We start from the raw sequence: 13717 nt of genomic DNA, 5'->3' as shown, positions 1-13717 counted from the left end.
ATAAACTATACTTTCTGTTAGAATATGAGGAGCAATTTATCAAAATTTCAACTTGATTAGACAAATGTAGCAGGAGTTACAGGGGAATCACAAACACACATATTTGAAATTCTGTGTTCATTTAAATATCCTCGAGATTCTTCATAATTATACTCTCGAATTTACCCAAGCAGAGATTATTGAGAAGTTGGTAGCGTGGAGGTCCCAGGTGATTTATTTGATATTTCGAGGCTTTACGTTTTCACAACTCTCTTATCGTTGTGGCAGGAAAAGTGGTGAGAGCGTGGCTTTGCTTAATAGGCTTCCTTGCTCCAGCACATTCCAAATAGCTTTAATGCTCGTCGAAAGTGTCTTTATAACCTTTGACTAGTATCCGGATTTCCAAAAGCCTCGGGAAAGTTTCATCCTCCGAGGAAACTTCGTCGAGTCACGTCGAGGTTATGTTTCGTTTATCTTGACGATCGAAAGCTGCGATTACATAACAAGAGTATGCTTTTAGCGCCGATCGGACATTAATTGACGTTTATAGTATCAGCAGAGTATCTTTATGCGATTTTTCCAAAAAGTTTTCAGCTTTTGGTCATTTCATCTTTCGTTTATCTCGCAATACTTATCCTGTAACTTTCGTGTGTTTTGTTTGATTCTCGTTTTCGTATTCAGAACCTTCAGAACCTTGTGTTCTGGAAACAGTCGACGCTGATAAAACACAGCTAATAAGTTATACGCGTATTAAGGAACTTCAACCTTTATCGATTTTTTGCGACGGCGACGAGAACTGCTCGAGGCGAGCCCAAACGATAAAAATATGTTTTCTTATAATATATAAACTTGATACAAGTTTAATACTTAAACAAACGGATTTCGCTGAAAGCTGCTTACGCAACGAATTGGATATCCACCCTCGATTTCGTAGACTGTTTTCATTCTTTCAATATGGATAAAGAAATTAACCTCGAAAATTTCTTCAAAAAATGACTCTGCATAATATTCTTTACTCGATATTTGTTAAATTATTGTATCGAATTCTTTATTCTAATTTTTTCGTAAAAATGTCGGCATAATTCGAACATATCAACCACCCTGTACATTGTGTGTTTTCTCAGGAGTAAGTGCATTAACAGTAATACGAACGAAATATGTTTCGATAAGGTTATAGACGAAAAAATAAATAGTGGCGGCGTTTGCTCGATCAAAATGATAACACGCGTTCAAGTGCTTTCATTCCTTCCAATTCCCTCGTTAATAACCACAGAAGTAGTCGCGAAAGCAGCAGTGAAAATCGACCCTGTTGACATTACCAGTGAATTAATTTTGAATTTGTATCTAGTATTTTTCATTCGTTCGTAATTAATCTCCGGTAAAAATTCTGTACAAATGATGTCACGTGGGGGTGGGGATAAAAGTAAAACAAATTCACCTTCCCGGAACGATCGGTTATCTCGCCGATTGGCAACAACGCGACTAACCGTGAGAAACGAAAACATATGACACACAGTTAATTCTTTGCTTTCAGCGCGATCGGACCGACACGCAGGGCCCAGAAAGCTGAATGGAGGCATCAGCCATCAGACGTTCGCAGATCCTGGGATTGATCTCGCTTTGGATCCTGCAGATCGCGATGCCTTTTGCGCATGCGTCTTACAGCATTGGCGTGGGCAGGGCTGACACCACTGGACCCACTGCTGAAATCAATTTTGTTCGTACCCCAATGCTGATACGATTTTCTTGATTTTATATTACAAGTGTAACTCTAAACAATGAACAGTGCTTATCTAATCTGAATGTGATGCTCAGGTTAAATACTGTTAATAGCTCGCGTTCCGTCTTGACGTTATCGTGTTTAATCTGATAATGGGACGGCAGGTGGTCGAAAGTATTTACATGCAAACTCTAATTGAAATAATTAAATGACTAGAGTTCCACGTAAATTAATTTTATAAATTTCAATGTTTATCTTGAGAGGAGAATTTAAAATAATTTCTACCAGATCGAACGAATGTACATGTATCTATCGAACGGAATAACAAAAAAGTATGTTTATCGAGTAGAGTAAACAACGACAGGGCAGTAAGCGGAAGATTCGTGTCTTTTCTTCCGTGTGACGGGCGACGACTGGAAGAGATTATTTGTTTTCCAGATGGGCTATGCGAAAATCGATCAGAAGGGATCAGGACTCCATCTTCGAACATTCTCCCGCGCCTTCGTCATCGACGATGGGAATGAGAGGTTCGTCTTCGTCAGCGTGGACAGCGCCATGATAGGAAACGACGTTCGACAGGCGGTGATTTTCTAGTCTCGTTTCTTTTTCCATCTTCATCTTTCGTTCTTCCATTTATAATAACTAAAGCTTCGGAAGAAATTGAATAATTATTCGTAACATGAGAAAGATCGATGTTATAAATATTTAATTTATTCAGTGATCGTTCAATCATCGTTTATAATTTTGTAAATGAATACAATTAAATAAGTAATAAATAGTTACATCTAGAATCTCTCACCGGGCGAACATAAAATGCTAATTTGTCGAGTCTGAAGTCCACTGGCATTTACGTTATTTATTTTCGTATTCCCGCGATTTTACAGAAAATATTTCTCGTGTTAATCGGATTCGATGTCGTCACAGGTGCTGGAGAAATTAGAGAAACAGTTCGGAAATACGTACACGGAGAAGAACGTGATGATAAGCGCCACGCACTCGCATTCCACTCCAGGCGGCTACATGTTGGACATGTTGTTCGACCTCACAATATTTGGATTCGTTAAGGAAACGTTCGATGTTCTGGTCGAAGGAATAACAAAGGTGATCGTTGTATAATCTTTTCTTATTATTACAAACTAAATTTTTTATTACCTTATATCTTTATAAAAATATTATCGACGAATTGGCGAGACCTTCCCGATTAAAACGAATCCAAACACGACCCAATTCGGACCACTTTTTATTTCACGTGCTTCGGCGAGCCCATTTTCAACATTCCATAATTACAAAATCGCGTTTTTAACGCGCTAAAACTAATCAGAAAGGGGTCGTGTTTGTACTCATTTTCATCGCAAGAATTTCGCCAACGCTTTAATCGCACTTCCATTAAAATTTATTAATAAAACTGATAAATATTCCAGAGCATCGAACGTGCTCACAACGCCGTAGTGCCAGGTCGAATCTTCATCGCTCACGGAGAGGTGCTCGGCGCCAATATCAACAGAAGTCCTTCTGCGTACCTCAATAACCCAAAGTCTGAAAGAGATAAGTGAGTAACGGCATATTGACGAGTCGAGCCGCGATCCTCTCGTTCAATGCTTAATTGGTTACTCTTGTTTTCAGATATAAACACGACGTAGATAAGAAGCTGACGCAGATCCAATTCATTGGAGCAGACGACAAACCGTTGGGTGTCATTAACTGGTTCGCGGTGCACCCGACTAGCATGAATAACACCAATCATCTAGTGTCCAGTGATAACGTCGGCTACGCCTCTGTTCTTTTCGAGAAAACCGTGAATGGGGATGCTCTGGTCGGCAAGGTGAGCTAGTAGACACGTTAGTTGAGATCAGGAGTAATAATTATGACTAGACACCTAATTCGCTCTACGTCAGGGTCCATTCGTGGCAGCCTTCGCCTCCACCAATCTGGGCGACGTTTCACCGAACACTCGTGGTCCAAAATGCGAATTCTCAGGAAAGAGTTGCTCGCCGCAATACACCTGTTCCGGGAAGAAGGAGATGTGCTTCGCGTCTGGACCCGGGAAGGACATGTACGAGAGCACCAGCATCATTGCCAACAAGATCTTCAAGGAATCGTGGGTGAGTCACGGCTCCTTTCTCCTTATCCAACCAAACCTTGATAAAACGCCCAGATTCAGGTCCTCCTGAAACGTTTTAACGAGGGAGGTAACCAAATTTATTCCTAGAGTCGATTTCTGACTCTCAAGAGCGTTTTATCGAGGGACAAAGACGTTCCTATAACGAGGAAACGCTGTAGTGGTTAAACAGTTTCAAAAGCAATTGCATTCTCAAGGAGATATTATATAGAGCGAGTCGTTTAATGCGGACATCTATGTCCTTTAATTAATTAAACCTTTCAGCGAGAGAACTTGTCCTTGAACAATTTCTAGGGAACAATATAACCCATTCGGGGCACGTTCTAGTTCTAACTTGCCTTCGGTTATCCTTAGGAAGGAAATCTGTTATAACGTATACAATGGCGTCGAAATGAAGTAGCAGAGCTATTACCAACAGAACACTATGAATATTGTCGATATATCTCGCTTCTAATGCTCCAGTTAACGGATAGCCTATGGCACGCTATGTTTAACTGTCAACATAGGGAACTGATTTCGTTACCTACATACCGGATGTCTCAGAATAACCAGGTTATAGTCCAGTGTTGAGGTTATCAACACTGGAAATTTAAGATTAGAAAATTAGTCGTTATTGGATAGTTAAGATTATGAATACGATACAATTGAAATTTACTATAATATGAATGAAGTTATTCAAACTATGGGGCTAAAGTTTGCTCATCTCTGAAAACAGCGACTGTGGAACGAGAGAATGGTTAATTGCAACGAGACTTCCAGTTTTTTACGCTTCCTTGGTAAGAAGCCCTGCAATTAGAATACATGGTGTCTGTTAATGAACAAAGTTAGAACCAGGAACGCATTAAAAAAGAACGCGAGCACACATTCGCACGTATAAGATAACTACAAACGAAATCACGGGTTGAGCTGAGATAGCGATCGGTTGAGTGAATTAAATGCGCTCCGCTGGCGAACGCGCGGTTAATTAAAAGTTAAATAAACAGTAGGTGCAAATACCTCGGGCGTTGATTGTTCAGAAAACAGGGAACTCGCTTTTTGCACGATTTTCTTTTTATCTGATGGGATTCTATTGTTGTGCCAAGAAGCATGTACAGCGTGCTATATTATAATATTATAACAAAATAGAATTAATTTATCGTTGCCCGAGATTACTAAATAATTTGATATTAAGAGTTGCTGTCAGAAAAATTGCAAAAATTAGCAGAGTCGAACTAAAAGCATAGCTTTGACGTGAACGAAATCAGATCTGAGGGAAAAATGCTGAGCACGATACAGTGTTTACGATAGCAACGGACGTGGGAGCAGATTTCATCTCGACGACCCCGCTTTCGCGATCCAGATCTATCTCCCGTTTCGCTGGCTTGTTTACTAAAACGAAAACCTTCCGCTGTAGTTAAGAGCTGCGGGGAATCCTTCGCCTCATTAACCCTCTATAACCCCAAGTGGCTCCGTTATCGCCTGTACATCAATATTTTCAAAGTATGACGTATGAATCTTAAACAACGAACAAAATTTTATACAATCGCTTTTATTGAGTATAAGCTTAGGTTCTATTTACAGAAAATTTTTAATAATACTTTACAGTTAAGACAATAATAGATTCGAGTTGTTCTCTCGCGGTACACCCTTCGCGTAAAACGATTATGCTCCTGATTTGCCCGCCAGACGGCGCTGAACTTGCAAACTCAACTAGCAAAATTGTCGAATTTTTAATGTTTCAATCCAATAGAACGTTACAATCGAACAACTTAAGATACTTATATTACTAACCTTAGCTAGAAAACATTACCAAGTTCGATCTCTGATCTATCCTAAGCTCTAATCTGATAAATCTAACCTCCAAAAATCCCGTACTTTTCTAAATTCAGATTCTGTTCGGGTTTCTCCGTTCCCCAGTCCAACGATTTTAATTTAACACGCTTTTAACCTTCCGTAAGCCTTCTAATCGCACATTCTCATCTCGACTGTCCACAAAAAAAAGAAACGGCGCCTAATTTCCGCGCCATCTTCCACTTCCCAACGGAACGCAATGGAAAGTTCTCGTCTGGCTTTTCAGCAAGTTTCAGGTACCCCGAGCAGTTTTTTCTCCCCGCTTTCTACTAGTTAAGGAACAGTAAATTCTCGTTTACATATTCACTGCCTAATCGTCTCGAGGAATCGTAAACGCGTGCACCGATGAAGGTGGTTTCGACGTACGAGAATCTATACGCGGGACACTTTTTCAGTCACTTTTTATCGATATCTCGCAATTACTCGTCATCACGAACACCTGTTCGCGCCGATTTCGTCTCGATCAAACCCGATATACAGGGTACTTCAAAATTCGACAACCTTGACTTTTGAAACTAGAACCAAACATTTCTGCTCATCTGCATTTATAAAATAGGGTTCCCTCGAACCACCCTGTATATGGCGCTCGATCGACGAACAGGACCCCGGAAAAAAATTCGCAAAAAAGTTTTCGAATTTTTCTTTGAGGGTCTCGGACATTCGGATAATTGACATCTAAACTAGCCTTTAGGAACAGCTGTCCAGGGTCAGCAGGATCGTGGTATCGGTCTCGGATACCCGGTGCTGACCTCTGGGAGACGTGGCATGTCCCTGTTCGATCATTGGCGCGGTTTAACGAGATCGAAATCGTCACCGACCCTGTTTCTGCCCTCTTCGAGATCTAGCTAGGCGTCTAGTAGTGCTTTTCGTATTCGTCATAGCTGTTGTAGTAGGCTGGTGACACGTACTTGGCAACGTGGACGGGTTTCGGGTGAATGGCTGGACCGACCTTCTTCACGACAGCGTTGAAGCCGTTGTGGTCGTCAGCGGTGTACTCGACGATCCTGACGCTGCCGTCGGGTTCGTTGACGCTGTAGGATCCGTGGACGACGTCTCCGTCGCGAACCTCGTGCTGGGTCTTCACGTCCCCCGTGTGGGGGTCGTGGACGCCGTAGTTGAAGGTATACTTGGGGTGAGCCTGAAATACAAGCGAAATTTAACACCGGTACTAAGCCTGGCCGCAAGGATTCGAAAGTATCCGAAATTAAACGGGGATGGTTTTAACTTCTATTGTTGCGTAGTCCGGTGCAATGAGTTACGAGTGAACGGGCCAGGGATAATAAATCATTCACTCTCATGGATCGAAACACCGTATTGCACGTTTCAAGTAGTTTAATTGATGTTTTGTCCCACGTGAAAATTTCGTAACGATCCACGTAACGAACACCCGGACGCCGATATTAAGGCGGTCGTAACGAGCAGACGTCGCGTGAAAGCGACGACGAGTGTCGCGGAAACGGCTGCGACAATGAGATACATCACGGAAGGTGTTCTTATGCCGGGCGTCGCTTTTCACAGTCGAGAATTTCAATTAAAGCACAGGTGCCGCGGTTGGAAATTAAGTCACGCCCGTTATTCGCGCTTTTGACGGACGTCCCGCGCAATATCCGATGCAAATTAGGCCCAATTGTTAAGCAATTTGCTTGAGCTTGCTTGCGATTTTATTCTAACGTTGTTGGTTAAGGGCAGAAATATCGTGGAATATTACTGAGGTTAAAAAGTGGTCCAGAAAGCATGGAAATTCAAAGATGGAAGGTTAGTGATTTTAGGAAAACGTGCAGCGCCACGATACTGACGCACAGCGCCACCATACGGACTACAGCGCCACCATAGTGACATACAGCGCCACCATAGTGACATACAGCGCCACCATAGCGAACTACAGCGCCACCATAGCGAACTATAGCGCCTCCATTTCTACTAGAGGACCTCCACAATCTTTCGAACGAACACTTACGTAGTAATCATGGTCGTGGTCACCATGATGGTCGTAGCCATGCGCCCCGTGATCGAGGGTCGCAGCCACGTGCACTGGAAAAGCGGAAACCGAGTGGACCGGAACCGCTACCGTTGGCAGTACCGCGTGTTCTCCATAGTCGGAAAGACCCGAGTACGCCTCAAGGCCCTCGTAATCGCTGTAACTGATCCCGTGACCTCCGTTGTAACCGCTTAGAACCACGGCGTTGCAGCACGCAACCGTCACGCAAACCAAGCACAAATTCTGAAATTTAAAATTCCAAACTTAGGCTCTGTTTAGGAGTTAAACAAATCAATTTGGATCCACATAGTACTCTCTCCCCGACTCGAAATGGTTACAGTTTACGTTTCCAATTAATATCTAGTTGATGTCTGTTCAGTGAGCAATGAGAATGAACATTTCAAAGTAATGTCTCTTCTTTTGAGAGTCCTCAGGGTGCCTCAGAGAGACCACCAAGCACGTGACCAATATATTTCGCGACAAAGGGGGTCACCGCGTGATCGGTTTCCCGTTAAACATGATTTTCTTAGAAAATTTTAACCACGCAGAGTCCGTATATCAGATGTACGAATGGGTCGTAAAGCGAAGGAGATTATGGGCAAGCATCTCGACGGTTAATACGAGCACTATAAACGCAAGTTTTGTAATAGCGATCCTCCCCTTTAAGGTTCGCTGGATATATGGCGCAGTTAACGCTGCTCTTTAGAAAAATATGGAAACTGTCGTTCCGGGACAAATGGTTCGGTGGCTTTTCACCTCGTTCTCACGGGCAGCGTATCTGTCATAACTGTGACACCATCTTCTCTGTTACACCTTTAAGTAGAATGGAAGGACGGGTGATTCGGGTACTATCAGTCAGCGATCAAGGATTGTAACATAGACGTAGCACAGTTTAACCTGTGTGAAACAAGGTTAAAGTAATCCTAACTCGACAGGATTCACAGCTTAACGACTGTTGAACCTGAGTAGCTTAGAAAACAGACATGAGGTCTTGACTCAGAGGTCGGTAGATCTCGCCTTGGCCAATAAATTGCCTTAGCAACTGCTCTAATAGACCAACAGGCCCAACCCACAGGCAGCGACATGATCCCGGAATTCCCATCGCACAGAGTTCAATAAGATTGGCACCTCGCCATGAAGAGCCTCAGCAACTAATTCAACAAGCCTACCCTGGGCTTGAACATCCAAACTAGCATGATTCTCAACCATTCTTCAACCACAAGTTCGACAAACGGAAGACTCGAGTCATCGAACGCGTCGAGAAAGTTTCTCGCGTTTCGTCTTTCGCATCACCCGCGTGTCTTCTCCCGAGAGAAGTGTCCCTTTCCACTTTCACACCGACCTTGCTCCGTAAGCCAATACGAATCCGCGGAAGTGGTCGAAGCTATCGCGTTGTGTGGATTCCAAAGGTAACCCGCAAAGACGTTGCTCGTTTTGCCCATCAGAGTATCGTTTGCCTGACAAAAGAACCTGGTTGTCGTCGCTGCAACCTTATCTATGATAGTCTTGTTGCTTTTTTTTCGAGACATTCGTTACATGACAATCACAATAGCATTTTGAAGGTTCGTTTGGGAAGGTATAGAAGTGTATAGAAGTGGTCTATTTATGTGGAACACTCTTTTCTAGGAAGGAAGATTCTTAGCCCCTAGCATGGCCCAACCCATAGGCAATCGATTTCATTTATGAGGATTTTTATATATAGGGTTTATTAAGGGTTTGAACATTTTCAACACTAAATCTGAAGATTTTCCTGGATTCTCACTCTCCAAAGAAGAATGCTAAGATCAACTAACGCCCCCATCAACACGTTTCCAGGTGGATGTGTGTTGGTCTACAAAGGCAATTGACATAAATGCATAGATCTCCTAACATGGTCCAACCCATAGGCAGTCGAGTCCCTGTTCGAGGAACCTTACACGTAGCCTTTACTAAGGGTTTGAACATTTTCAACACTAAATCTGAAGATTTTCCTGGATTCTCACTCTCCAAAGAAGAATGCTAAGATCAACTAACGCCCCCATCAACACGTTCCCAACTGGATGTGTGTTGGTCTACAAAGGCAATTGACATAAATGCATAGATTTCCTAACATGGCCCAACCTATAGACAGTCGACTCCCTTTCTAAGGATCCTTACACGTAGCCCTTACTATAAGGGGTTGAACGCTCCCTACACCAAATCTGAAGACTGTGCCTAGTCTCTGACTCTCCAAAGAATAATGCTAACCTTAACTAACACCCCTTGTACTTAACTAACAACCAAGACTGTCTACGTTACCTACACAAATTGAATAATCGAAGCTCACAGCTCACGTGCTATGTCAAATTAACGGCCCACCGCGGCGTCAGTGTTCCAATTTCTACCCAGTGTCCAAACACACCCAGTTCGAGCAGGAAAAGTCAGACAGGAAGGCTCGAGGTACAGGGTGGAATTACAACGAGCACGAGGAGAAGCCCAATAAAAAAAGTTCCTGGAAAATCCCAGCTGCCGCGACAGGAACTAACTCCTCTTACGGCACCCGCCCACGCACGCACACGCCAGTTTATATCCCCCGGTGTTAAACGGACATCGTACCTTCAGCATCGTTCCTCGACTCGTGGGGTGATCCCGTTTAACTTGGTATATGCGAAAACAGCACGATACTCACTGATAGCCGTTATTCCAGCACGATCTTCTTATATCTATCTCCCACCCGGCCGGACTTGTCCCGTTCCAGGCAAAAGCTCTCGGTCCTCCTACCACCTTCCCTCCCGTCCATTCCCTCCTCCTCCGATCTGTGTTGGTTTCTTCTTCTTCCTGCGCGAAGACAACCGACAGATGAGCGTCAGTCCACGTGCCGATTTTTCCAACGGAGTGCCAGGGAAAGGACACGCGCTCGTTCGACTTCCGGTCAGTATTCGAGAGTTGCGGGGAAGTATCGGGTATGGTTGTCTGGTTTTGAACCACGGTACGAAGGTGCGAACAGTATAGTCGTTTAGTTGGGATCGTGGAGGATTAACTTTGTAAATTGTCGCAAAGGTGATACACAAAGCGAAGTGCATATTTTTCCAAGCAGATTGAACAAAGATGACGTCTGTACGATTTTTTCTGGATGAGTTATTGCGATTATTCTGTTGCACACGTACGTACAGCTGTAAGGTATAGTTGCAACTATATACCGCTACTATAATCAACAACTATAATGTATAGTTGAAACTATAAAATCCAATATTACAGTATGACTGCAACTCGAATCTCCAATTGCAAAGTATAATTGCAACTGTAAACCAAGTCATAAAGTATGGGTGCAACTATATACCACAACTATAATGAACAACTATAAAGCCTAGTTGTAATTATGGAGCCCAATATAAAAGTATGACTGCAACTATAATCTCCAATTGCAAAGTATAAATGCAACTGTAATCCAAATCATAAAGTATAGTTGAAACTATAAACCAAATGATGAAGTATAGTTGCAACTATAAATCCGAGGAAAGAGGCGTGGTTAGCTTTGTTACGTTGGGATGTGTCGTAATATTTAGGAGAGTCGGAACAAAGCTCCCCTTGTACATTTTCAGTGCATGGTTAATACGCCTTTGTGCGTTTCACTGACGCGTTGAGCTCGATGCAATTGCAAACTGGGCTAAATAATTCCCTAGGCTCTAATGATGCCCTTCTTCTTGGGTGATTGCGACGTCGACAAAGGCTAGGCATTCGCTCTTTTGTTACTCGTCAGTAGTCTGAATGTAACACGAGCATTTTAGCTGTTTTAAATATTTGTTTCTGTATATCGTTCAAACAGATCTTCATCAAAATAAAACGGCGAGGAGTGGTTAGGTCCAGACCGAGGTAACTCGAATTTCTTTCAATCTGTGAACACCGTGCTCTAAATTAACTATAGCCATTGGCCCAAAATTGTTGGAATCTTTCATAGTGAACTGTGTTTGGGTGGTCTCGCCGTCTTCTTTTTGAGTGGTTTGAAAACATAGCGACCGCGTGGGAAGACTGTCGCGGGAGTTTTGTCACGTATAACCTCTGCTGTACCAGACTGTTTGTACACCTGACACGTCACAAACCTGGAAACGGTTATCACCTAAAATTCGAACGGTTTCGAAATGGTAGCCAAAAGGTTTCGATATGAATTCAGGACTTTACGAAGGCTTACACTCTCTGTACAATAAATTCCGAGATTTCGGGATTGCTAATTGATGGAGATGACATATGGGCATTAGTCAGGGTTAAAAGTTGGCTCACGAAAATGGGGATTATCGCGATATAATCCCACGAAAGCTCGGTCCTGTCCATGGCTGCTCTCAAATGACGCAACGATTCACCCAACAAAGCTCGTTTGTCCACCTGAACCAATGACGCTGTTTTCTCACGCGTTATGAGACGTTATGCATGGTCGTTATGCAAAAACGACGATTTCGCTCGTTTATCGCAGCCAACCAGGTCAAGAGCGAACTGTTATATCTATTTAAGCGTTTAAGAGGTAAACAATTTTTTAACGCGTGCGAACTTTCTTTTTACTCTCTAAAGTAAACCAAATTCACAATTTCGCGAAGGGTCTCGTTTAGGGCAATTCATTTTCAATAAATACGTTTCTATGGAGTTCCGTGGACTGTCGCCATTAATCACTGGAGCGAAATAGGAGGTTATGTATCACGATACAAGTCAAATAAGATTCATTGAAACGATTCGGTATTCTCGTCGCGCATAGTGATTCATAAACAGAGATAAAAATACTCCCGAAACGTAGCGAGGATAAGAACGGCGAGATTTGGATCAATCTTTTGTATCTTTTTCGCGACTTCGCATAAAGATGGGTATCCTCGTCACGTGACGTCATTCGATCGGCCACGTGACTTCCAAATGTGAACGTACACGATTGTCCGTTAATAATTCTTAAGCGAGAAGATCCCGATCTTCGAATAATAATCCAATAACAAACACTGTGTCATACAATAGTTCAAAACGTGTGTAAATGTTAGTATAGTAGAATAGTTAGTAGAAGCTGAACTATAAAATATAGTTGCCAACTATACAGACGGAAATTTCAAATCAACTCCATTCTGGTGAATGAAACCGTTGAACAAGTAAATAGAAAAAGATGCGGTTAACATCCATGACTCCTAGCGGTTTTTCCTCGAGTTCCAAGCTAAGAACGTTAAAGAAAGAAATCCTTGAAGGATTATTCCGTAGACCAGGCTGGTCTGATGCAAAAACGTCTTATAACAGCTAACGTTGCCAAACCTTGGACTAGTCCCATTGGTAACGAACGATCTTTCGAATGGATCCGATTTCTTTTTCTTTATTTCGCTGTAGCGAAACACTTGGAAGTCGTTCAATCCCGAAGAAGGACCTTGTCAAGGCGAGGACGGGCTTTACGGCCAGTTAAAGTAGATAACGTTCATGTTCAGCCGGCGTGAAAGGGTCATTAAAGAAGAGTACCTGTTACTCGAGCCGATCCGTGAGCAAAGCGTCGAGACATTCCTTCAACGCCTTTCGTCATATCAAACTTTTACTTTCCCGTCGGGTTTATCGAATTTTTTTTTTTTATTCTCGAATGGAGTTATCAAATAATGAACTTCAACTACCAACAGCCTCTTCAGCTTTGACTAATGTTACCTAAAACCAATTTATTAAAGTAATAGCGCGGGACGAACTATAAATTGGCATTAATTTCGAAACTGACAGATTGATGTTTTAATAAAATTTTAAAAATATGAGTGTCAAATTCACTTTGATCGCACATGACATTACAGATTCGTGCTACGGCCGGTCACCCCAACGTGTAATATTAATATTTGCCCGAGCCAGTCTCGTTGATTGCATCACGCCTCGTTAACGAAATCACCATACGCATATGTAGCAGCGAAATTCGCGGGCGCTGAATTAAACGAGGTCCCCGTCGTCAATTTAGGGCTTTTCGTATTTTGTACACAAGTTATTTTCTGCAGTAGTGACAATTACGCCTGAAATATCGGGTGTTTGTTTAATTCTCATTTAAAAAATGAAAGATATGTAAATGAAGGTACGAGATTGAGACCTCACATGTCAGCGTGGGTCTCGAGTGACCCACGCCAACGACGCCATTAAAAATGGTTTC

General features: G+C 42.6%; 2 protein-coding genes across 4 annotated transcripts in view; one reads left to right on the top strand and one right to left on the bottom strand.

Annotated features, from left to right (window-relative positions):
* The window catches only part of LOC128879715 (neutral ceramidase), a 30688-nt gene that overhangs the window by 3753 nt on the left and 13218 nt on the right, over positions 1 to 13717 (top strand). For all 3 annotated transcript variants that reach the window (XM_054129122.1, XM_054129123.1, XM_054129124.1), the window contains exons 2-7: positions 1514 to 1696; positions 2138 to 2281; positions 2624 to 2800; positions 3121 to 3248; positions 3323 to 3521; positions 3595 to 3801. In XM_054129122.1, the coding sequence (XP_053985097.1) occupies positions 1550 to 1696; positions 2138 to 2281; positions 2624 to 2800; positions 3121 to 3248; positions 3323 to 3521; positions 3595 to 3801 (1002 nt within the window). In that variant the 5' untranslated portion in view covers positions 1514 to 1549. The remainder of the gene's footprint in view (positions 1 to 1513; positions 1697 to 2137; positions 2282 to 2623; positions 2801 to 3120; positions 3249 to 3322; positions 3522 to 3594; positions 3802 to 13717) is intronic.
* On the bottom strand, positions 4730 to 10305 carry LOC128879716 (cuticle protein 7-like). The gene is made up of 3 exons (XM_054129125.1): positions 10201 to 10305; positions 7606 to 7869; positions 4730 to 6786 (listed from the first exon to the last, which is right to left on the bottom strand). Exons 1-3 carry the CDS (start codon positions 10207 to 10209, stop codon positions 6502 to 6504), a joined length of 558 nt encoding a protein of 185 aa, XP_053985100.1. The 5' UTR covers positions 10210 to 10305; the 3' UTR covers positions 4730 to 6501.

The sequence above is a fragment of the Hylaeus volcanicus genome, chromosome 7 (assembly GCF_026283585.1).
Source record: "Hylaeus volcanicus isolate JK05 chromosome 7, UHH_iyHylVolc1.0_haploid, whole genome shotgun sequence".
Lineage (NCBI taxonomy): Eukaryota > Metazoa > Arthropoda > Insecta > Hymenoptera > Colletidae > Hylaeus > Hylaeus volcanicus.
The sequence above is the reverse complement of the archived record's forward strand: the minus strand, read 5'-3'. Positions and strand labels throughout refer to the sequence as shown.